Source organism: Haliotis rufescens, unplaced genomic scaffold (assembly GCF_023055435.1).
Source record: "Haliotis rufescens isolate VD_foot unplaced genomic scaffold, xgHalRufe1.0.p SCAF_145, whole genome shotgun sequence".
Lineage (NCBI taxonomy): Eukaryota > Metazoa > Mollusca > Gastropoda > Lepetellida > Haliotidae > Haliotis > Haliotis rufescens.
Genome location: NW_025963830.1, coordinates 225,100 through 252,764, shown reverse-complemented (window position 1 = coordinate 252,764; position 27,665 = coordinate 225,100). Strand labels below are relative to the sequence as shown.

At 41.5% G+C, this 27,665-nt stretch overlaps 1 protein-coding gene across 1 annotated transcript in view; it reads right to left on the bottom strand.

Annotated features, from left to right (window-relative positions):
• Positions 1 to 14,103: 14,103 nt before the first annotated feature.
• LOC124128800 overlaps positions 14,104 to 27,665 on the bottom strand; it is a 121,038-nt gene continuing 107,476 nt past the window's right edge. Inside the window, exons 4-5 of the mRNA XM_048395790.1 lie at positions 17,544 to 17,636; positions 14,104 to 14,381 (exon numbers count right to left, since the gene is read on the bottom strand). Of these exons, the coding sequence (XP_048251747.1) occupies positions 14,104 to 14,381; positions 17,544 to 17,636 (371 nt within the window). The remainder of the gene's footprint in view (positions 14,382 to 17,543; positions 17,637 to 27,665) is intronic.

Genomic DNA, 27,665 nt, shown 5'->3' with positions numbered 1-27,665 from the left:
TCACACAGGACATCAATCACGACCAACATACACAGCAGTGTGGAAGGTAGAATCTTCATTCAGATATGCTCACACAGGACATCAATCACGACCAACATACACAGCAGTGTGAAAGGTAGAATCTACATTCAGATATGTTCACACAGGACGTCTGCGTCACGACCAACATACACAGCAGTGTGGAAGGTAGAATCTATATTTACATATGTTCACACAGGACATCAATCAGTACCAACATACACAGCAGTGTGGAAGGTAGAATCTACATTCAGATATGCTCACACAGGACATCAATCACGAACAACATATACAGCAGTGTGGAAGGTAGAATCTACATTCAGATATGTTCACACACGACGTCTGCGTCACGACCAACATACACAGTAGTGTGGAAGGTAGAATCTACATTCAGATATGCTCACACAGGACATCAATCAGTACCAACATACACAGCAGTGTGGAAGGTAGAATCTACATTCAGATATGCTCACACAGGACGTCTGCGTCACGACCAACATACACAGCAGTGTGGAAGGTAGAATCTACATTCAGATATCCTCACACAGGACATCTGCGTCACGACCAACATACACAGCAGTGTGGAAGGTAGAATCTACATTCAGATATGCTCACACAGGACGTCTGCGTCACGACCAACATACACAGTAGTGTGGAAGGTAGAATCTACATTCAGATATGCTCACACAGGACATCAATCACGACCAACATACACAGCAGTGTGGAAGGTAGAATCTACATTCAGATATGCTCACACAGGACATCAATCAGTACCAACATACACAGCAGTGTGGAAGGTAGAATCTACATTCAGATATGCTCACACAGGACATCAATCAGGACCAACATACACAGCAGTGTGGAAGGTAGAATCTACATTCAGATATGCTCACACAGGACATCAATCACGACCAACATACACAGTAGTGTGGAAGGTAGAATCTACATTCAGATATCCTCACACAGGATATCAATCAGTACCAACATACACAGCAGTGTGGAAGGTAGAATCTACATTCAGATATGCTCACACAGGACGTCTGCGTCACGACCAACATACACAGCAGTGTGGAAGGTAGAATCTACATTCAGATATGTTCACACAGGATATCAATCAGTACCAACATACACAGCAGTGTGGAAGGTAGAATCTACATTCAGATATGCTCACACAGGACATCAATCAGTACCAACATACACAGCAGTGTGGAAGGTAGAATCTACATTCAGATATGCTCACACAGGACATCAATCAGGACCAACATACACAGCAGTGTGGAAGGTAGAATCTACATTCAGATATGCTCACACAGGACATCAATCACGACCAACATACACAGTAGTGTGGAAGGTAGAATCTACATTCAGATATCCTCACACAGGATATCAATCAGTACCAACATACACAGCAGTGTGGAAGGTAGAATCTACATTCAGATATGCTCACACAGGACGTCTGCGTCACGACCAACATACACAGCAGTGTGGAAGGTAGAATCTACATTCAGATATGTTCACACAGGATATCAATCAGTACCAACATACACAGCAGTGTGGAAGGTAGAATCTACATTCAGATATGCTCACACAGGACATCAATCAGGACCAACATACACAGCAGTGTGGAAGGTAGAATCTACATTCAGATATGCTCACACACGACGTCTGTGTCACGACCAACATACACAGCAGTGTGGAAGGTAGAATCTACATTCAGATATGCTCACACAGGACATCAATCACGACCAACATACACAGCAGTGTGAAAGGTAGAATCTACATTCCGATATGCTCACACAGTACATCAATCAGTACCAACATACACAGCAGTGTGGAAGGTAGAATCTACATTCAGATATGCTCACACAGGACATCAATCACGACCAACATACACAGCAGTGTGAAAGGTAGAATCTACATTCCGATATGCTCACACAGGACATCAGTCACGACCAACATACACAGCAGTGTGGAAGGTAGAATCTACATTCAGATATGATCACACAGGACGTCTGCGTCACGACCAACATACACAATAGTGTGGAAGGTAGAATCTACATTCAGATATGCTCACACAGGACATCAATCACGACCAACATACACAGCAGTGTGGAAGGTAGAATCTTCATTCAGATATGCTAACACAGGACATCAATCACGACCAACATACACAGCAGTGTGAAAGGTAGAATCTACATTCAGATATGTTCACACAGGACGTCTGCGTCACGACCAACATACACAGCAGTGTGGAAGGTAGAATCTATATTTATATATGTTCACACAGGTTATCAATCACGACCAACATACACAGCAGTGTGGAAGGTAGAATCTACATTCAGATATGCTCACACAGGACATCAATGACGACCAACATACACAGCAGTGTGGAAGGTATAATCTTCATTCAGATATGCTCACACAGGACGTCTGCGTCACGACCAATAGACACAGTAGTGTGGAAGGTAGAATCTACATTCAGATATGCTCACACAGGACATCAATCACGACCAACATACACAGCAGTGTGGAAGGTAGAATCTACATTCAGATATGCTCACACAGGACGTCTGCGTCACGACCAACATACACAGCAGTGTGGAAGGTAGAATCTACATTCAGATATGCTCACACAGGACATCAATCAGTACCAACATACACAGCAGTGTGGAAGGTAGAATCTACATTCAGATATGCTCACACAGGACATCAATCACGAACAAAATATACAGCAGTGTGGAAGGTAGAATCTACATTCAGATATGTTCACACACGACGTCTGCGTCACGACCAACATACACAGTAGTGTGGAAGGTAGAATCTACATTCAGATATGCTCACACAGGACATCAATCAGAACCAACATACACAGCAGTGTGGAAGGTAGAATCTACATTCAGATATGCTCACACAGGACGTCTGCGTCACTACCAACATAGACAGCAGTGTGGAAGGTAGAATCTACATTCAGATATGCTCACACAGGACATCAATCACGACCAACATACACAGCAGTGTGGAAGGTAGAATCTTCATTCAGATATGCTCTCACAGGACATCAATCACGACCAACATACACAGCAGTGTGAAAGGTAGAATCTACATTCAGATATGTTCACACAGGACGTCTGCGTCACGACCAACATACACAGCAGTGTGGAAGGTAGAATCTATATTTACATATGTTCACACAGGATATCAATCAGTACCAACATACACAGCAGTGTGGAAGGTAGAATCTACATTCAGATATGCTCACACAGGACATCAATGACGACCAACATACACAGCAGTGTGGAAGGTATAATCTTCATTCAGATATGCTCACACAGGACATCTGCGTCACGACCAACAGACACAGTAGTGTGGAAGGTAGAATCTACATTCAGATATGCTCACACAGGACATCAATCAGTACCAACATACACAGCAGTGTGGAAGGTAGAATCTACATTCAGATATGCTCACACAGGACGTCTGCGTCACGACCAACATACACAGCAGTGTGGAAGGTAGAATCTACATTCAGATATGCTCACACAGGACATCTGCGTCACGACCAACATACACAGCTGTGTGGAAGGTAGAATCTACATTCAGATATATGTTCACACAGGACGTCTGCATCACGACCAACATACACAGCAGTGTGGAAGGTAGAATCTACATTCAGATATGCTCACACAGGACATCTGCGTCACGACCAACATACACAGCAGTATGGAAGGTAGAATCTACATTCAGATATGCTCACACAGGACGTCTGCGTCACGACCAACATACACAATAGTGTGGAAGGTAGAATCTACATTCAGATATGCTCACACAGGACGTCTGCGTCACGACCAACATACACAGCAGTGTGGAAGGTAGAATCTACATTCAGATATGCTCACACAGGACATCTGCGTCACGACCAACATACACAGCTGTGTGGAAGGTAGAATCTACATTCAGATATATGTTCACACAGGACGTCTGCATCACGACCAACATACACAGCAGTGTGGAAGGTAGAATCTACATTCAGATATGCTCACACAGGACATCAATCACGACCAACATACACAGCAGTGTGGAAGGTAGAATCTACATTCAGATATGATCACACAGGACGTCTGCGTCACGACCAACATACACAATAGTGTGGAAGGTAGAATCTACATTCAGATATGCTCACACAGGACATCAATCACGACCAACATACACAGCAGTGTGGAAGGTAGAATCTTCATTCAGATATGCTCACACAGGACATCAATCACGACCAACATACACAGCAGTGTGAAAGGTAGAATCTACATTCAGATATGTTCACACAGGACGTCTGCGTCACGACCAACATACACAGCAGTGTGGAAGGTAGAATCTATATTTACATATGTTCACACAGGACATCAATCAGTACCAACATACACAGCAGTGTGGAAGGTAGAATCTACATTCAGATATGCTCACACAGGACATCAATCACGAACAACATATACAGCAGTGTGGAAGGTAGAATCTACATTCAGATATGTTCACACACGACGTCTGCGTCACGACCAACATACACAGTAGTGTGGAAGGTAGAATCTACATTCAGATATGCTCACACAGGACATCAATCAGTACCAACATACACAGCAGTGTGGAAGGTAGAATCTACATTCAGATATGCTCACACAGGACGTCTGCGTCACGACCAACATACACAGCAGTGTGGAAGGTAGAATCTACATTCAGATATCCTCACACAGGACATCTGCGTCACGACCAACATACACAGCAGTGTGGAAGGTAGAATCTACATTCAGATATGCTCACACAGGACGTCTGCGTCACGACCAACATACACAGTAGTGTGGAAGGTAGAATCTACATTCAGATATGCTCACACAGGACATCAATCACGACCAACATACACAGCAGTGTGGAAGGTAGAATCTACATTCAGATATGCTCACACAGGACATCAATCAGTACCAACATACACAGCAGTGTGGAAGGTAGAATCTACATTCAGATATGCTCACACAGGACATCAATCAGGACCAACATACACAGCAGTGTGGAAGGTAGAATCTACATTCAGATATGCTCACACAGGACATCAATCACGACCAACATACACAGTAGTGTGGAAGGTAGAATCTACATTCAGATATCCTCACACAGGATATCAATCAGTACCAACATACACAGCAGTGTGGAAGGTAGAATCTACATTCAGATATGCTCACACAGGACGTCTGCGTCACGACCAACATACACAGCAGTGTGGAAGGTAGAATCTACATTCAGATATGTTCACACAGGATATCAATCAGTACCAACATACACAGCAGTGTGGAAGGTAGAATCTACATTCAGATATGCTCACACAGGACATCAATCAGTACCAACATACACAGCAGTGTGGAAGGTAGAATCTACATTCAGATATGCTCACACAGGACATCAATCAGGACCAACATACACAGCAGTGTGGAAGGTAGAATCTACATTCAGATATGCTCACACAGGACATCAATCACGACCAACATACACAGTAGTGTGGAAGGTAGAATCTACATTCAGATATCCTCACACAGGATATCAATCAGTACCAACATACACAGCAGTGTGGAAGGTAGAATCTACATTCAGATATGCTCACACAGGACGTCTGCGTCACGACCAACATACACAGCAGTGTGGAAGGTAGAATCTACATTCAGATATGTTCACACAGGATATCAATCAGTACCAACATACACAGCAGTGTGGAAGGTAGAATCTACATTCAGATATGCTCACACAGGACATCAATCAGGACCAACATACACAGCAGTGTGGAAGGTAGAATCTACATTCAGATATGCTCACACACGACGTCTGTGTCACGACCAACATACACAGCAGTGTGGAAGGTAGAATCTACATTCAGATATGCTCACACAGGACATCAATCACGACCAACATACACAGCAGTGTGAAAGGTAGAATCTACATTCCGATATGCTCACACAGTACATCAATCAGTACCAACATACACAGCAGTGTGGAAGGTAGAATCTACATTCAGATATGTTCACACAGGACGTCTGTGTCACGACCAACATACACAGCAGTGTGGAAGGTAGAATCTACATTCAGATATGCTCACACAGGACGTCTGTGTCACGACCAACATACACAGCAGTGTGGAAGGTAGAATCTACATTCAGATATCCTCACACAGGATATCAATCAGTACCAACATACACAGCAGTGTGGAAGGTAGAATCTACATTCAGATATGCTCACACAGGACGTCTGCGTCACGACCAACATACACAGCAGTGTGGAAGGTAGAATCTACATTCAGATATGTTCACACAGGATATCAATCAGTACCAACATACACAGCAGTGTGGAAGGTAGAATCTACATTCAGATATGCTCACACAGGACATCAATCAGGACCAACATACACAGCAGTGTGGAAGGTAGAATCTACATTCAGATATGCTCACACACGACGTCTGTGTCACGACCAACATACACAGCAGTGTGGAAGGTAGAATCTACATTCAGATATGCTCACACAGGACATCAATCACGACCAACATACACAGCAGTGTGAAAGGTAGAATCTACATTCCGATATGCTCACACAGTACATCAATCAGTACCAACATACACAGCAGTGTGGAAGGTAGAATCTACATTCAGATATGTTCACACAGGACGTCTGTGTCACGACCAACATACACAGCAGTGTGGAAGGTAGAATCTACATTCAGATATGCTCACACAGGACGTCTGTGTCACGACCAACATACACAGCAGTGTGGAAGGTAGAATCTACATTCAGATATGCTCACACAGGACATCAATCAGGACCAACATACACAGCAGTGTGGAAGGTAGAATCTACATTCAGATATGTTCACACAGGACGTCTGCGTCACGACCAACATAGACAGCAGTGTGGAAGGTAGAATCTACATTCAGATATGCTCACACAGGACATCAATCAGTACCAACATACACAGCAGTGTGGAAGGTAGAATCTACATTCAGATATGCTCACACAGGACATCTGCGTCACGACCAACATACACAGCAGTGTGGAAGGTAGAATCTACATTCAGATATGCTCACACAGGACATCAATCAGTACCAACATACACAGCAGTGTGGAAGGTAGAATCTACATTCAGATATGCTCACACAAGACATCTGCGTCACGACCAACATACACAGCAGTGTGGAAGGTAGAATCTACATTCAGATATATGTTCACACAGGACGTCTGCGTCACGACCAACATACACAGCAGTGTGGAAGGTAGAATCTATATTCAGATATGCTCACACAGGACATCTGCGTCACGACCAACATACACAGCAGTGTGGAAGGTAGAATCTACATTCAGATATGCTCACACAGGACATCAATAACGACCAACATACACAGCAGTGTGGAAGGTAGAATCTACATTCAGATATGTTCACACTGGACATTAATCAGCACCAACATACACAGCAGTGTGGAAGGTAGAATCTACATTCAGATATGCTCACACAGGACGTCTGTGTCACGACCAACATACACAGCAGTGTGGAAGGTAGAATCTACATTCAGATATGCTCACACAGGACATCAATCACGACCAACATACACAGCAGTGTGGAAGGTAGAATCTACATTCAGATATGCTCACACAGGACGTCTGTGTCACGACCAACATACACAGCAGTGTGGAAGGTAGAACCTACATTCAGATATGCTCACACAGGACATCAATCACGACCAACATACACAGCAGTGTGGAAGGTAGAATCTACATTCAGATATGCTCACACAGGACGTCTGTGTCACGACCAACATACACAGCAGTGTGGAAGGTAGAATCTACATTCAGATATGCTCACACACGACGTCTGTGTCACGACCAACATACACAGCAGTGTGGAAGGTAGAATCTACATTCAGATATGCTCACACAGGACATCAATCACGACCAACATACACAGCAGTGTGAAAGGTAGAATCTACATTCAGATATGCTCACACAGTACATCAATCAGTACCAACATACACAGCAGTGTGGAAGGTAGAATCTACATTCAGATATGTTCACACAGGACGTCTGTGTCACGACCAACATACACAGCAGTGTGGAAGGTAGAATCTACATTCAGATATGCTCACACAGGACGTCTGTGTCACGACCAACATACACAGCAGTGTGGAAGGTAGAATCTACATTCAGATATGCTCACACAGGACATCAATCAGGACCAACATACACAGCAGTGTGGAAGGTAGAATCTACATTCAGATATGTTCACACAGGACGTCTGCGTCACGACCAACATAGACAGCAGTGTGGAAGGTAGAATCTACATTCAGATATGCTCACACAGGACATCAATCAGTACCAACATACACAGCAGTGTGGAAGGTAGAATCTACATTCAGATATGCTCACACAGGACATCTGCGTCACGACCAACATACACAGCAGTGTGGAAGGTAGAATCTACATTCAGATATGCTCACACAGGACATCAATCAGTACCAACATACACAGCAGTGTGGAAGGTAGAATCTACATTCAGATATGCTCACACAAGACATCTGCGTCACGACCAACATACACAGCAGTGTGGAAGGTAGAATCTACATTCAGATATATGTTCACACAGGACGTCTGCGTCACGACCAACATACACAGCAGTGTGGAAGGTAGAATCTATATTCAGATATGCTCACACAGGACATCTGCGTCACGACCAACATACACAGCAGTGTGGAAGGTAGAATCTACATTCAGATATGCTCACACAGGACATCAATAACGACCAACATACACAGCAGTGTGGAAGGTAGAATCTACATTCAGATATGTTCACACTGGACATTAATCAGCACCAACATACACAGCAGTGTGGAAGGTAGAATCTACATTCAGATATGCTCACACAGGACGTCTGTGTCACGACCAACATACACAGCAGTGTGGAAGGTAGAATCTACATTCAGATATGCTCACACAGGACATCAATCACGACCAACATACACAGCAGTGTGGAAGGTAGAATCTACATTCAGATATGCTCACACAGGACGTCTGTGTCACGACCAACATACACAGCAGTGTGGAAGGTAGAACCTACATTCAGATATGCTCACACAGGACATCAATCACGACCAACATACACAGCAGTGTGGAAGGTAGAATCTTCATTCAGATATGCTCACACAGGACGTCTGTGTCACGACCAACATACACAGCAGTGTGAAAGGTAGAATCTACATTCAGATTTGTTCACACAGGACGTTTGCGTCACGACCAACATACACAGCAGTGTGGAAGGTAGAATCTATCCTAACCCGAACCCTAACCCTAAAGATATAACAGCGCAAGGTGTAACGTATAAGGGTTAAGGGTTAGGATTTAAGGATACCCAAGTAGTTGAGGTATAAGGTATAAACGTGCAAGGTTTTTGGTATAATGGTTGAGGGTTAAGGGTTAAGGTATATGGCTCAAGTGCTTAAGTCATAAGAGTGCAAGGTGTAAGGTAGAAGGGCTAAGGGTTAGGGTTAGGGCTTCAGGGTTAAGATATAAGAGTGCGAGGTGTGAGGTATAAGAGTTTAGGTTCATGGAATGAGTACTTAGGTCTAAGGGTTAGGTTAACGTTATTGGCTGTAAAGTTGGAGTAGCAAAGGTTCAGTACGTAAGGTTTTAGGTATAAGCGTTAAGAGATAAGGGTTAGGGTATATGTACCAAGATCATAATGTTTGAGGAATAAGAATCCCAGGTGTCAGGTACAAGGGTTAAGGGTTGTCGCGGGATTATTTAGGGTTAGTGGCCAATAGTTATCTCTCTTTTTTTATTTTACGGACGCTTCATCTCTCAATTTTACTCAGGGTTGTCTTACCAGCAGCATCTCGTGCACATAGCTGGCGCTGTGACGTGGACACTTTCAAATGCCACTTTCTTTTACGCCATTGCCGAGGGAATACCTTCTTTCTCCTTCGACTCATCAATCATATTGATGTCATTTATATCTGTTTACAGGTAAATACATCCATCTAAAGAGTAAGAGTGCGAGGTGTCAATGGATCTCAAACAAGGCACTGATATCTAGTACAGTTGGATGGCATAGTGGGTTTCCATAGCCAGTAGAAAACCTGCCAATGGTGTGATTATTGATTAAGTTTTCTACAACCTCACGCTGAACTGTCTTTAGTTTATTAATTGCCACATCATGACTACTGTTCTATTTTAAGGGCAATAGCTATTGCATCATCCTATGAAAAAGAGAAAACACATGGATGTGTTTGCCACTGTACCAAATTCATTTTAAATAAAGAACATAGTCTTTTTATTATGCCATTCAGACCCGGTATTTTTACAAGTAAGTCCATAATTCAAAAACCCAACATTGAAATTAATCAATTGTTTTTTCCTAAATTATTTGATGTATTTAGGATTACTTTCATTCTGTAATAAGAAAACGCATGCCAAATACATGCCTTTTCATGTGAATAAAATCCACAAAAAGCAGAACCTATCATTAAACACAAGTTATTATACTGGACGCTCAATAATTCTGCCATTTTACAAGGGGGAAAACGGGGGATAATCGGCGAAATTGGCGTCATCAAATTTGCTAAAGTAAAGGCGTGACAACAGTGAGCTGACACAAAATATTAACGCTCATATCACGGTCGAAAAGGGGCGTGGTGTTGTTGTTTACATTTCAGCCATGTGACGATGACTTTCGAGTCTCGAAACAGCTTACATAATTGTTTCCTTCACTAAAAGTAACATTCTCGTGACGTATACATTGCAACAGCATGGCTGAAAATGCTAAGAAAAATCTCTAACAACCCATTATCGCGTTTTTCTATAGTCAATACAGGTCGTGTCGGCCAGGGGCGACTATGGGCCAGTTATGGCCTGGGTCAGTGTAGCGCCAGTTATGGCCTGGGTCAGTGTAGCGCCAGTTATGGCCTGGGTCAGTGTAGCGCCAGTTATGGCCTGGGTCAGTGTAGCGCCAGTTATGGCCTGGGTCAGTGTAGCGCCAGTTATGGCCTGGGTCAGTGTAGCGCCAGTTATGGCCTGGGTCAGTGTAGCGCCAGTTATGGCCTGGGTCAGTGTAGCGCCAGTTATGGCCTGGGTCAGTGTAGCGCCAGTTATGGCCTGGGTCAGTGTAGCGCCAGTTATGGCCTGGGTCAGTGTAGCGCCAGTTATGGCCTGGGTCAGTGTAACGCCAGTTATGGCCTGGGTCAGTGTAGCGCCAGTTATGGCCTGGGTCAGTGTAGCGCCAGTTATGGCCTGGGTCAGTGTAGCGCCAGTTATGGCCTGGGTCAGTGTAGCGCCAGTTATGGCCTGGGTCAGTGTAGCGCCAGTTATGGCCTGGGTCAGTGTAGCGCCAGTTATGGCCTGGGTCAGTGTAGCGCCAGTTATGGCCTGGGTCAGTGTAGCGCCAGTTATGGCCTGGGTCAGTGTAACGCCAGTTATGGCCTGGGTCAGTGTAGCGCCAGTTATGGCCTGGGTAAGTGTAGCGCCAGTTATGGCCTGGGTCAGTGTAGCGCCAGTTATGGCCTGGGTCAGTGTAGCGCCAGTTATGGCCTGGGTCAGTGTAGCGCCAGTTATGGCCTGGGTCAGTGTAGCGCCAGGGCAGCATACCCAAGGAAACCGGGCTGTAATATCTTGTCAACCATGTGTCTCGAAAGCAGATTTTATGATCCTTCAATTGAATTTTAATATTGTGATGTAGGTAGACTATGTTTACTGCAGCGTAACACAAACAAACAAACAAACAAACAAAACAACAAACTACCAAACTACCAAACTACCAGACATATGAATGCCAGTATGGTGGTGACGTCACGCACGTCTCGTCCAAATGAAAATAAACGACAAAACACTTTCCCTTTTCATAATGTAAAGCGTCAATGCCGGAGAAAAACGCAATTTGTTAAGAGGTGTGTTTGCTCACTTAGTGTAGAGACTGAAACCCCCTCGACAGTGTGCGTACATCTAGGTGTGTGTTGTTTTACGCCGTAGTCACCGAACAATATCACACCAGCCTGTGTGAGTTGCAATGATGGATCTGAAACCAGCAGTTAAGACTATAATCACGGACCCCCAGCGTCTGGTTGCTATGATACATAAGCAGCTACGTCACGGCCAGCAATCTGTTTCATATTTTATCGCATTTTTACCCGATGACATTGTTATATACGAACATGTTAGCTGTTTTCATACCAGCGGGGACGAATTCCGAACTATAATACATTAAAATAAACCTGAAAGGTTTGAATATAAATTTTTTTTAAATAGGCACTACGTGGCATCGTATTGTATCCTCAAGCTGTATGGTCGGGGCCATGTGGTATTCGAGTGGGCTAGCATTGATTCCAGATAATATTTGAACAAATAATTTCCCATGTGGGTTCAGAAAAACAAATATTGTTCACTGGACATATTGAAAGTCCGGATGTACATGAGAAGCGAAAGAAATGTTCGGAACGGTCCCCAAAGGCTCATTACATTAGTGGGATGTCAAAGGTTTTCAACAAAGGTTTTCAACAAAGGTTTTCAACAAAGGTTTGTTTGTTCTATGTACACCAGTCGCAAATCCCACATCATGATGTAGTGAGTCAACATCCACTTGTATCTTATTAAAAGTAATGTCCGTTATCAAACGGCTTCTTTAATTAATATACATATTGACCATAAGATGATTTATAGTATACTATTTAGTGAATGTCACGTCAACACAAGCGACATTGACTATACAGATGGTTTACAGTATACTATTTAGTGAATGTCACGTCAACACAAGCGACATTGACTATACAGATGGTTTACAGTATACTATTTAGTGAATGTCACGTCAACACAAGCGACATTGACTATACAGATGGTTTAAGGTATACTATTTAGTGAATGTCACGTCAACACAAGCGACATTGACTATACAGATGGTTTAAGGTATACTATTTAGTGAATGTCACGTCAACGCAAGCGACATTGACTATACAGATGGTTTACAGTATACTATTTAGTGAATGTCACGTCAACACAAGCGACATTGACTATACAGATGGTTTACAGTATACTATTTAGTGAATGTCACGTCAACACAAGTGACATTGACTATACAGATGGTTTACAGTATACTATTTAGTGTATGTCACGTCAACACAAGCGACATTGACTATACAGATGGTTTACAGTATACTATTTAGTGAATGTCACGTCAACACAAGCGACATTGACTATACAGATGGTTTACAGTATACTATTTAGTGTGTGTCACGTCAACACAAGCGACATTGTCTATACAGATGGTTTACGGTATACTATTTAGTGAATGTCACGTCAACACAAGCGACATTGACTATACAGATGGTTTACAGCATACTATTTGGTGAATGTCACGTCAACACAAGCGACATTGACTATACAGATGGTTTACAGTATACTATTTAGTGAATGTCACGTCAACACAAGCGACATTGACTATACAGATGGTTTACAGTATACTATTTAGTGAATGTCACGTCAACACAAGCGACATTGACTATACAGATGGTTTAAGGTATGCTATTTAGTAAATGTCGCGTCAGCACAAGCGACATTGACTATACAGATGGTTTACGGTATGCTATTAAGTGAATGTCACGTCAACACAAGCGACATTGACTATACAGATGGTTTACGGTATACTATTTAGTGAATGTCACGTCAACACAAGCGACATTGACTATAAAGATGGTTTACAGTATACTATTTAGTGAATGTCACGTCAACACAAGCGACATTGACTATACAGATGGTTTACAGTATACTATTTAGTGAATGTCACGTCAACACAAGCGAGATTGACCAGACAGATGGTTTACAGTATACTATTTAGTGAATGTCACGTCAACACAAGCGACATTGACTATACAGATGGTTTACAGTATACTATTTAGTGAATGTCACTAATACAAGCGACATTGACTATACAGATGGTTTACAGTATACTATTTAGTGTGTGTCACGTCAACACAAGCAACAAAACCCTTTCCATAATCATAAGAAGTCGATGTCTGTATGTCCAATCTTTAATTGCAAATACTATTGGAATTATATATCTTGATGCTAGAACCATTGGCGGGGAAACCGGCAAGAAGTGGCAGCGCGTCTATTTCAGATGCCTTAATGGTATATCTGAAGACAGTTTCCACAGCACCGGTCATATCCGAATCCGTTCGTCTTTTCTTGTCGAATAGGTCCCACACTCCTTCCTTCTCCATCCTCGACATGAGCGGTCCTAGGCGGTTGTTGTACTCGGGCACTGCCGAGAAGTTATGGTCAAACACGGCAAAGCACACTAGTCCACCTACAACAACAGAAAATACATCTTCCATGCGAGGGCCTTAATTTTGCTTGGCAAAGCGATCGTAGATCTACCTCTGTCGCAGGTCTATGTTCGAAAGTTTTGGTTACGACAGCCGTACCTCAACGATCTACCTCTGTCGCAGGTCTATGTTCGAAAGTTTTGGTTACGACAGCCGTAGCTCAACGATCTACCTCTGTCGCAGGCCTATGTTCGAAAGTTTTGGTTACGACAGCCGTACCTCAACGATCTACCTCTGTCGCAGGTCTATGTTCGAATGTTTTGGTTACGAGAGCCGTAGCTCAACGATCTACCTCTGTCGCAGGTCTATGTTCGAATGTTTTGGTTACGAGAGCCGTAGCTCAACGATCTACCTCTGTCGCAGGTCTATGTTCGAATGTTTTGGTTACGAGAGCCGTAGCTCAACGATCTACCTCTGTCGCAGGTCTATGTTCGAATGTGTGGGTAACGACAGCCGTAGCTCAACGATCTACCTCTGTCGCAGGTCTATGTTCGAATGTTTTGGTTACGACAGCTGTAGCTCAAAGATCTACCTCTGTCGCAGGTCTATGTTCGAATGTTTTGGTTACGACAGCCGCAGCTCAACGATCTACCTCTGTCGCAGGTCTATGTTCGAATGTTTTGGTTCCGACAGCCGTAGCTCAACGAATACTTTGTGAAACTGGGCCCTGAAGAAGACCAAAATGGCAAACATTAAAAGCGGAACTGAGTGAGTGGTTTGCACATGTCTTAGTGTGTTTGACTAAACTTTGATCCAGAGGATCAGCACTACCTACTGCTGCCAGTATCTATACTGTAATAAAGCGCACATATGTAACCCTGAAGGTTAAACGAATCCTAATTTGCATGGGGCAAACTCAGAATCAGGAACGAGAACATGGCACGTTTTAGTTGAGAAAATACATATGTAACATAAGAATAGAAAACAAGCATATCATGGAAAACTAGTAATATGGTTTCCTGAAAAATTGTTATTGTTTTCATGGAACAAGAGGCATTAATAGAACACAATCATAATGCTTTACATGATAAATATTTAAAACTAACTGAGTGGAATGACATAAAACGACATTGGTACATCATATGTTAGCAGCAGATGTTGCATTGTCTAGAATTGAACAAACAATTATGGCAGTGACACAAATGCTGTACGGAGTGGCCTAAATGGTTTTGTATCTACAGCGGTAAAATTATGAATATTTTGTCATTAGTAATGTTTTCATAAGTAATAGATAATTTGTTGTAATACTATTTTGTAATCAATGCAGATATGCAGATATTGTTCAAATTGAAACCCACAACGTTGTGAGTGCGTAGTATATACAGGCAGGAATCATACGTCTCTGAGAGTTACCTCCCTTCTGCTTTGCTTATTACACGTTAACTCCTGTAGCCTGACGCGTCAGTAAATGCCGCTGTACAAAATGTGCTCGCTTCATGGAAACTGGGTCAACGTTTCCTGTTTGTCCCCATTACACAGTTTGATCCCTTTGATCAATGAGACTAACACACACGTGTTACGTGTTATAATTTATAGTAAGGAATGTTTTAAAAAGTATTTTCATAATTATTTATGTATTTCGAATTTACACATAATATTATTTTTCATATAATCGGTAGGTTTCTCGGCAGGATAAAGCCAACGCAAAAAAACGATATCCGTTGGGGTCATATGCGGATAGAGATGCAAATATCAAAGGTCAAGTAGGGACTACTTTCAGTGTTTATAAACAAACATGGCGTCGCCCTTGTCATTCGGCGACCGAGTCAGAATTAACCATCGGGAATCTGGATAAACTACAGGGATAATTGCTATCATTATCAAAAGAACAGTCTAATATACAGAAAATCAGTGTCCAAATGTGACGTAGCTAAGGCATTTTATAAGGAGACCAAGGCAACTTTGGATATATAAATTTCGAAACAATTTTGCGAGGGTACAAGGCCTAGCCAAGCGGGATCAGTGGCCATATCTTTGCTTGTCGACCTCTGCGGCTTGACACATTTTCCACAAATGAAAATAGTCGAATTTGGACGAAATATGTTGCTTGAATTGTTACCTTATTTCGTTTTGTCGCTGTGTGTATATCCGACTGCTCTTAACGTACATGTTACTTCGCCACTGTATAAGAAACAGATTTCAGATGGAACAATATTGGCTACTGTCACTGTCCGACTGACACATCACGTGACGTACTTGACTTGATTGTGACGTAATAAATATTAATGCGCGCATTCCAGGAAAACCAGCAATGTTTAGGTAATGTTTGTGAGAAAGGGAAAGCGATGTTCAAGCACAGAATTAAAGAATTGCATTATATGATAAAGAGGTTATCACGCTTGTGTGTTTGGGGATGGTAAATATCCTGTATTAGGAATAAACTTTTTATAGTACAATGTTTATTTCTAATGCGTGATAACCTCTATACATGTGCGAGATAAAGATACGGTTTCTTTTAAGAGTTTGTTTACATCTTTCCAACTATTACTCATCTCCATGGCCCCGCTCAGTGAAGGCAACTGTAGATGTTTATTCGTAGACTCCCGCCACCCTGCTCAAAGGGGCATACGATCTACGACTAGTTTCACTGAGGCTTTCTTCCAGCATTCTGGCAACACGCCGCTACATAACTGAAGTACTGGTCATACAGGTCTCAATCACTTATTTCTTGAGGAACTTCATATAATGATTCAGACTGATACGACAGTACACCACGAAAGGGATCCCACTTTTTCGTAGAAACGGTTACTAAATACGTGTTTTTCATAAGCATGCCAAGTTTTAAACACACTGCTAAACTATTTTTGGTATAAGTTGTTGATATGAGATAAGATCATGGCCCCTGCAGATCCCAAACGTGTTTAGACAAAACTAACGATACATTTGGACCCTTTTTGAGCTAAAAATTGCATATGTTTCAAAGCGAGGAGTATGTTCTTTGCTTTAGTTCGACAACTGAAATAGTTGATATAAGATTTGTTTCACAACATGTTTAGAAGTGATCATCAAGAAAACACACACGATAATGTATGGACAACCATATCTGTCAATTTGTTCGATAAGGATGATGCGCTTCGACAATTTGTTTAAATCATTTCAAATGAGTCTAATCTTTAGTATCGAACACATTTGTTTCCTCAAACCTGGTTTCACCAGACGAGCTATCTCCGTTAGCGCTGCGCAAGGTAGGAGTCCCATGTTGAAGCAACCAGCTGCCACCACACAGTCATAGGTGTCTGAAGACAGATTTAGATTTAACAAATGACTTTCTACATACAAAGAAATAAACACTTTTGCCTCGATGTTTTTTTATCAAAGTCCTGGGTCTTTGTACATTTTGTATTTTCAATTTCATTTTAACTTATCCCCATAAAATACTCAAATTTATCCTTTTCTTCACTCAAATCTTCGGAAATCGAAATGTGTAATATAGAATGTAAGGAATAATATAGAATACAGTGTGAATTTATTAATTCGATCATTTACCGACGCACATTTTCAAATTTGCGCTCTTGTCGGTTGATGTTAGAATGGAATACACTTAATAGTTTTAGATATACAAGCAACAAAACTTTTTTCATAATCCTAAGAAATCTCTATCAAGCTATCTCTATCAATGGTGATGTTAAAGGTTATATTTAATTAAACAGTGATGATAGAAGGTTTTCAGGAAAAGGTGAGCGTCATCGGTGGAACCCGTCACAAACACATGCACAGGCAAGTCAACTGTCCTCCAAATATGTCTATCATAAAACTTTTTGAAGGTTTTACCAAGGTCAACTTTTGAGCAAGAGTCATCTGACGGTCTTTGAAATCGTCGTAGAACGAGCATGCAACATCGTAAAGTCTATACTGACAGCACCTGGTATCTTGGATGGAATACCGGCAATCTAGGCTTCAGAAATAAACAGATTTGTGGAGTGGTGTATTCAAATACCAATTGGTCTGCATTTAAAACAAACCACTTTTCAATATAGGCCCCAGTCGTTTGGTTCTGCACGCTGGGATAAAAAAACAACTGCAAAGGGAAGTTCGCTTTAAACAGCTGCATATGTCAAAGGGGAACGGAGAGTCGCAATAACGGATTTGAAGAACACAACGACTGACAACGGTATAAGGATCTATACCGAAACGTCGCTTTTTACAGTATTAAAGAAGTTGTTATCCATAAAATTGTGTCTATCTTGTCATCCGACAACTTCTAAGTAATGCCTATCAAACAAGTTACAACGACTGAAGCTATAATCTGAACATGCCATTTTTAAATTGTTTCATATAACACTAGAATGTTACTTTTCCCTTGAAGTACATTTCGCTTTTTCATATCTAACGTACCCCGCTCTCCACAATGTACGTTGTACATTTAGTAACATTAGACTAGGACCCCCTTACCCACAATCTACAGTGTACACGTAGTAACATAAGACTAGGACCCCCTTAGCCACAATGTACAGTGTACATGTAGTAACATAAGACTAGGACCCCCTTACCCACAATGTACAGTGTACACGTAGTAACATAAGACTAGGACCCCCTTACCCACAATGTACAGTGTACACGTAGTAACATAAGACTAGGACCCCCTTACCCACAATGTACAGTATACACGTAGTAACATAAGACTAGGACCCCCTTACCCACAATGTACAGTGTACATGTAGTAACATAAGACTAGGACCCCCTTACCCACAATGTACAGTGTACGCGTAGTAATATAAGACTAGGACCCCCTTACCCACAATGTACAATGTACACGTAGTAACATAAGACTTGGACCCCCTTACCCACAATGTACAGTGTACATGTAGTAACATAAGACTAAGACCTCCTTACGCACAATGCACAGTGTACACATAGTAACATAAGACTAGGACCCCCTTACCCACAATGTACAGTGTACACGTAGCAATATACGACTAAGACCCCCTTACCCACAATGTAAAGTGTACCCGTAGTAACATAAGACTAGGACCCCCTTACCACAATGTACAGTGTACACGTAGTAACATAGGACCGCCTTACCCACAATGTACAATGTACATGTAGTAACAAAAGACTAGGACACCCTTACCCACAATGTACAGTGTACACGTAGTAACATAGAACCGCCTTACCCACAATGTACAATGTACATGTAGTAACACACGACTAGGACCCCCTTACCCACAATGTACAGTGTGCATGTAGTAACATAAGACTAGGACCGCCTTACCCACAATGTACAGTGTACATGTAGAATCATACGACGAGGACCACCTTACCCACAATGTACAGTGTACATGTAGTAACATAAGACTAGGACCCCCTTGCCCACAATGTACAGTGTACATGTAGTAACATACGACTAGGACCACCTTACCCACATTGTACAGTGTACACTTAGAATCATACGACTAGGACCCCCTTACCAACAATGTACAGTGTACATGTAGTAACATACGATTAGGACCCCCTTACCCACAATGTACAGTGTACATGTAGTAACATAAGACTAGGACCCCCTTACCCACAATGTACAGTGTACATGTATTAAGATAGAACCGCCTTACCCACAATGTACAGTGTACAAGTAGAAACATAGGACCGCCTTACCCACAATGTACAGTGTACAAGTAGTAACATAACACTAGGACACCCTTACCCACAATGTACAGGTTACACGTAGTAACATACGACTAGGACCCCTTTACCCATAATGAATGAATGAATGAATGAATGATCTTTATTTCCTCCATTAATTTCGGAGAGTGATATACATTTGGAATCATGTTAACACAGCATATTTACACGAACATTATATTATGCAGAGAAATTGGCAATACTGAATATTTACATGTCCTGGTCCTGGTATGAGATGTACTGTCTATAGATAGAGCAGTGATCGCAGGTTCCAGGAGCTTATGTCTCGTGATACAGAAGATATGAATTCAGCCCATCTGTCAAGGCTCATATCCTCTACAATAGGGGTTATACCACCTAGCAATGTCACAAGTTTGACTTCGTCATCTGCACAGTCCTCAATACGCATGTATTGTTCGAGGTTTAAAGAGTCAAATAGATGTTCATAGAGGGTGTTCCTTGCATCAGCTAAAGCTGTACAACATAGCAGTTGGTGCTTTATTATGTCATCGCACTCCTCATCACACATTAAACACTGTCCGGGTGTTATTGGTAGTGTTCCTAGTTTCACAAGTGCATACATTGGTCTAGTTGGTATATTGTACAGAATACACATATTCCACAGTCTATGAGGTACAAGCTTACTGGGAATTTTAATAAATCTGTTTAATTCAGGGTGATCTCGCAGACTCGTGTGCCAATGAGCAGTTTCATGTTCTGTTATTTTAGTCTGTACGGTTTTGTTCCACACATCCTTGGATGGAAAGTGGTTAGTTTTCATAAAGTGAACTATTATGGTCCATAATTCATATTTCTTTGCCACATTGAGTAGATCATGTGTTACAGACTTACTTTTGTCACTGCCTGTTATATATTGAGCACACTTGAAATAGAACACCTTTTTCGGGGCATATCTGTGGCTGCTTCTACACATCCTCCCAAGGAACATCAGCTTCATTTTGTCAATCACGGATGTCATTGTCCACAATCCCAGCGTCTGAATAGTTGCAACGGTCGAAGATCTTACATGAAAATTTTGTACATTACGTGCAAAGTAGCGCTGGAGTTTTTCAATTTCATTGTGTTCTGTCTTGGACATATTTGACCACAGTTCACACGCGTAGAAGGCACCTGGAATTATTACTCTACGCCATATGTTCATACAGCAGACTGGGTTCAGACCACCTGCTCTTCGACCAATATCTCTCAGGGAATTCAAATTCTTCCTCGCCTTAGCGCAAGCTCTCCTGGTCCTTTCGGATTCTAAATGAGTACTGATAATAGAACCTGCATATATTGTGTTCGATTTCATTTCCAGTATATGGTTACCTAGTCTAAAAGAACCTGGTTGGTTGATTTTGTTTCCACCTTTAAACACCAGAACACAGCTTTTTCTTGCATTATATGTCAATCTCCATTGGCAAGCATATTGATGTACAGTCTGTAAGGACATGCATATGCCACTACTTGTTGAGCTTATGAGAGTTGTGTCATCCGCGAGTAGGACAACTGGGAAGTGATCACGCCCAAGCATAACACCTTGTTTCAAATCGTCAAGGCGGATTATAAGCTCGTTAATATACACAAGGAACATCCAGGCGGATAAGACACGTCCTTGTCCTACACCTTGTCCGATTGGGAACGTTCGACTTGTCTCACCGGCATATTTGACACATGCAGTAGATTCGTGATACGACTGACGTATGATATGCCAGGCTTTCCCTTGCACACCAAGGATGAATAATTTTAGGAGTAGTCCATTGTGCCAGATGCGATCAAACGCTTTCTCATTATCAAGAAACACAGTGTATACGTTGGAAGACCTTTCCGTATAGAAATATATGACTTCTTTGAGTATGTAGGTAGCTATGTTTGCACCGTGTTCTCGCCTGAAGCCACATTGTAATCTATGTGGGAAGTCGGGCTCCATATATTTGATATGTCTCTCAATTCTCTCTAATAGGATCTTTTCGAACAGTTTTCCCACCACTGACGTCAGAGTGATACCTCTGTAATTTGCAGGATCCGATCTGTCCTTATTGTTTCCTTTATGTATTGGAATAATTGTTCCAGATCTCAACAGTGCAGGGCTGTAGCATGTTCGTATCATCATGTTAAACAGTTGAGTTAAGTGTTTTAGAAGCATATCTCCAGCGAAATAGATATGTTCATTTGTGATTTGGTCCGGTCCTGGTGACTTTCTCATTTTTAAGCTTTGTTTCAGTTGTTTTAGTTCGTGTATTTCTATGTCTCTCTTCAGTATAGGATCATCGTCCAGAAGTGGTATCTTTGAGATGTTGTTTATTCTAGAGTCCGTCTCAACACGAAAGTCGTTGTCAAACTCCGGCCGGTCGAGAGGTGATAATAAATCTGCATAGTAGTCACCCACAAGTTGCACACCTCTGGTGGTGTATTGCAACAGCGTTCTTTGTACTTGAGGTGTGTATTTACAGTCTTAGATTGTCTTTGTTTCTTTACAATCCTGTAGAATTCAGCAATATCTACTTCACATGCTGAGTTTATTTCAATATATTTTTCTTTATTCCATTGTCTCTCAGCCTGTCTTTTGCAACGTCGGAAGTCACATTTAGCCTGTTTGTATAGGGTATACGAGTCGTTACCGGCACCCCGAGGCCTGTCTTCTGCTGACCACAATCTTTTCGCCTGGCGCATCTTGTAATGATAGAGGTCAAGGTTTGAACTCTTCCAGTAAGGTTTCAGGTGAGCTCTATAGTGTCCACGTGGTATGAACTTAGCAGCAGACGTCTTTAGTGCGCTGACAATCGAGTCAAAATAACTCTCTATTACATCAGCTCCTATATTCCCAGTGTCAAGCATTACATCTACAAGCAATCTGTGAACCTCGGCTTCATACATACTTAGTTCTAAGTGACTAGCTTTTGTCCATTTGTATGGAGTCGACGGTATGTCCGCTTTACATTTAGTGCTGTTTAGCTTGTCATCATGTATGGACACTATAACAGGGAAGTTGTCAGACACATCGAAAGGAGTTGAATCATATATACGTGTCTTGTTGACAGATGGTTGTAGATGTTGAGGTACAAATACATAGTCAATTATGGACGATTGTGTGAAGTTCTTGTTCCTCCATGTCATCAGTTGTCCTACTACTTTACCGCTGTCATAGGAAGATACCATATTCCGCACAGACAGATAATCTATGAGTAGGAGTGATCGATGCGAGTTTTGATTATTGGTTATGTCTGTGTTGAAGTCGCCGCACAGGATAGTATGACTGGTTTGTGAGAGTTCATCAACAATGTCGAATGTTTCCTTCAATCGTTCTTGATAGGCACACACATTCTTATTGGTGGATGGAAGGAGTGTACAGACCACAGATAGGTCAACATAGTTGGGTCTAGATAGCCTTACAGCAACTACTCCGTCATACCCAGGGACGTACGTCTGTATATCACTGAACGAGTCCTTTTTAACTAAAATAGCAACTCCACCTTCGCCTCTGTATCCTCTCTTGTCTTCTTTGATTTTTACCACGGCGTCATATGACGAACTCAGCGAGTCGAAAAATGTCTCAGTTCTTTTGGTCAACCAGTGTTCAGAAACAGTTAACACATCACATTTGTTAGCTATGTTTTCAAGGTACTGGCGACTGTACAGTGCACCTCTGGTATTCCAAGTGCCGATGTTCAGCATGAACAGTATTAGGAGCAACCTAAACATGTTTATGGTTACTTATTTCCAGCATCCCGCCGCGGGTAGGACACCCATTCGCGGCATTTTACATTCTTTGGCCAAAAATGATCATTTTCAAGAACTTTATGTGCCTATCCAGTGTCAATGTTGATCCGCAGTGTATATGTTGGGTACATACTGGTCCAGTGTTTCAAAAGTCTTACCATGCTCACATGGACATCTTGTTTCTTGGCGTATGCTACAATAGCATCACGAACTACGTCAAAAGGCATATCAGCTTTGATGTTTGACAGTACAAGTCTTTTTCTTTTAAATCGAGGTGAAGCCCCCCTTGAAAGCCAGTAGTAGATAAGTGATAAGTATCCATCCTCACATCCTCATTTGATGACGTCACAAGTGCACCTGGTAACCTCACGTGACTGATGACGTCACATAACCTTGACCTTGGGGGTGGGGGGTGGGGGGTGGGGGGTGTTGATGTTGTTGTCATGCGATCAATGACCTCGTATAACCTTGACCAATAACCTCGTATAACAGTTGTATCAACAAACCATTTCCGGACAGTTGAAAGGAAAAACACTCGTGTAAACACGAGATTGTTTTGAAAGGAAACACTTAAATCAACGAGCGCGTATTTGACACGCCTCCATTTACTCAGATTATTTTTTATCAGTTGTATCAACGAGGCATTTCCGGACAGTTGAAAGGAAAAACACTTGTGTAAACACGAGATTGTTTTGAAAGGAAACACCGAAATCAACGAGCGCGTGTTTGAAACGTCTCAGGTTACTGTTAGTCGAGTGAGTGAAGCTACAGATTATTTTTTATCAGTTGTATCAACAAGGCATTCCCGGACAGTTGAAAGGAAAAAACACTTGTGTAAACACGAGGTTGTTTTGAAAGGAAATATTTAAATCAACGAGGGCGTGTTAGAAACGTCACCAGTTACTGTTATTCGAATGAAGCTACAGATTATTTTTTATCAGTTGTATCAACAAGACATTCCCGGACAGTTGAAAGGAAAAACACTCTTGTAAACACGAGGCTGTTTTGAAAAGGGAACGCCTCATATCAACAAGGCCGTCTCCAGTTAGTGTTTGAGAAAGGTCACATGTATATGAAAAAAAATATATGAATAAATGCAGGAGTTGGTGATATTTTTTTTCATTTACCATGGAGGAGTCAGCAGTGCACACATCCATGACTCGTTCCACCTCAACCGACTCATGGAAGCTCTTTGGGAAAAGAATACCCAAAACAGAAGCTGTCTTTTTTTCTCAAATCGTTATCATTTATATCGTAGTGATAACTTGCATCGTGAATTTGAGTCTAAACCAAACCAATTCCAACATGTGGACCGCATTGCTCAGTTCGTGTCTGGGTTACATACTACCTAACCCAAAAATCAAATCTAAAAGGAGCGACGCTTAACCCGTACGTGTCATATCGATAACCAAGCCAGTGGTTTTAATTTCATTAAAGCAAGACGTTTTAGACACACAGAACAAGTTACATTTTTTTTTTTCCCCCCGACTGTTGAGATGGACGACAGTGAACCTACGGATTTCACATGAGTGAAAGATAACATCTACGTCAACATTGTGATGGTGCAGTTCCCACGGAAGGGCCTTCCAAAACTGCTGAAAGGAAAAACACTTGCGTAACCACGATACTGTCTTGAAAGGAAATACTAGGCGTTTCCCGGACAGTTGAAAGGAAAAACACTTGTGTAAACACGAGATTGTTTTGAAAGGAAATACTTAAATCAACGAGGGCGTATTTGTAACGTCTCTAGTTACTGTTATTCGAGTGAACCTACAGATTATATTTTAACAGCTGTATCAACAAGACGTATACGGACAGTTGATATTTTTTTCTCTGCTGTTGAGATGGACGAGTGATTCCCTCCCCAGCACAGTTGAAAGGAAACACTTGTGTAAACACGACTGTTGTGAAAGGAAATACTTGAAAAACAAGTGCGTTTCTGAGACCGTCTCTAGTTACCGTTACTCGAGCCCTAGTGTAATTTGAATACACCTGGTTTTTTTACCCTATAAATAACAGTGTTGTGACCTAAAATACTGCATTTGGTCTCTCTTGGTTCATGAATGAACATTGTGCTTATTCTCCATACCACAGAACTTTTTGGTCTCAATTTGGGGGAGATATATTTTCTGTGTGAAGGTAAGAGTTTAATTTTTTTTTATTAATAGACCATATCTTTTTAAAAAATGTATTTTAATTATACGTTTTATGTTATAACAAGTATTTCATATCATTGTTTCAATTTTTTTAAAACCCATTATCTGAGGATGTATTATAATTGTGAAATCATCATGTTGGCTTCATTAGTCTACACAGACATACCAATCTATTTTTATTTATTTTTTTGTTACTTATTTCAGAAAGATAAAAAAGTATTCCAAGAACATTGTTTGCTAGACTTTATGTAAAAACAAAATAATGTCTACCCTATTTACAACACCTGTGTATACATGTGAGTTTTGTCAAAATTCCTACAGCAACAAACAGAACATTGTTAGACATCAGAGAAATTGTGGCCCAGCTTCCAAACATTTTGATTGTCAAATATGTTCCAAATCATTCAACCGTAGTGACAACTTACAAAGACACATAAAAAGTCAACACAAAGATCCACAACCATCTACTTCTACTTCTACCTTTACTTTTACTTGTCATACATGTTCGACCACTTTCCCATCTGTGAAAGATCTCACTAAACACAGGAGACAAACCCATTCAAATCAACAAAGTGGTGGAGGGGCGGCAGCTAAACGTAGGAAAATTAATGTAGATAATCAACAGTCATGTTCCAGACAAGCAATAAATGAAAATGTCAGGGAATTTGATTTTATTCCTCAGGGCCAAGAGGGAAATGATCCCTACTATTATTTTGTGAAAATTCAACCTGACATGATTCATCACTTGAAAACAGAAATTGAAACAAAACATAGTATCAAGTGGGGACTTTGTACCCAATTTAGATTCAGCAAAACAAACTCTGATGGTCTGACTACATTTAGTGAGCCTTACTTTAGAACCAAAATGTCTCCAGCCACCCAAGCTGATGATTTTGGATGCCTTGTACACTGAAGTCATAAATACAATCATGAAACTAATGGACAATTACGAAGGAGATAGTTCAAACTTAAACTTTGAAACTGTGTTGAGCGTGAAATTATCCGTGGTCAAATTTCAACCCTTTCGCGGAAGTTCATATCTTCCCCTCCCCCCTTCGTTAGAGAAAAAACACTGCCTGTTAGACATTAAAAATGCGGACGACAACCTCTGTTTTGCCTATTGCGTTTTGGCTCATCTGTTCCCCGTTCAGTCTCAACTGGTCAGAGAACAAATGAGTCACTACAAGGACAAACTACACGAGTTAGATTTGAAAGGGTGTGAATTTCCTATGAGTCTCAGTCATATTTCAAAATTTGAAAAAACAAACAATGTAAGTATCAATGTCTATGGTTTTGACGAAGATGAGAACCAACAGCATGTCATCTTTCCATTACGAATCAGTTCAGTAACTTCCGAAGTACCCAAAGATCGTCACATCGATCTCCTCCTGTTAACTCAAGAAGTAGAGGAGGAAGACGAACCCCCGCTGTCTCATTATGTTCTGATCTCAAGTTTGCCAGCTTTGATCAGAAAAACCGGAGACTGTCACAGCAAATTCATTTGTCGAAAATGGTTGTGGTCTTTCACCACTGAAGACAGACTACAAAGACATACCCCCTACTGTTATCACAAAGCACAGCGAATTAAAATGCCTGAACCAAACAAAGCTTTTCGAACATTTGGGTTGGGCCACTATGCCAAAACAGTCAAAGTCCCCTTTGTGATCTACTGCGATTTTGAATCCGTGTTGTCACCTTTAGAACATAATGAGACACCGGGGAGGAGAGGAAGTCACCACCACGTCCATGAGCACATTCCCTGCGGTTACA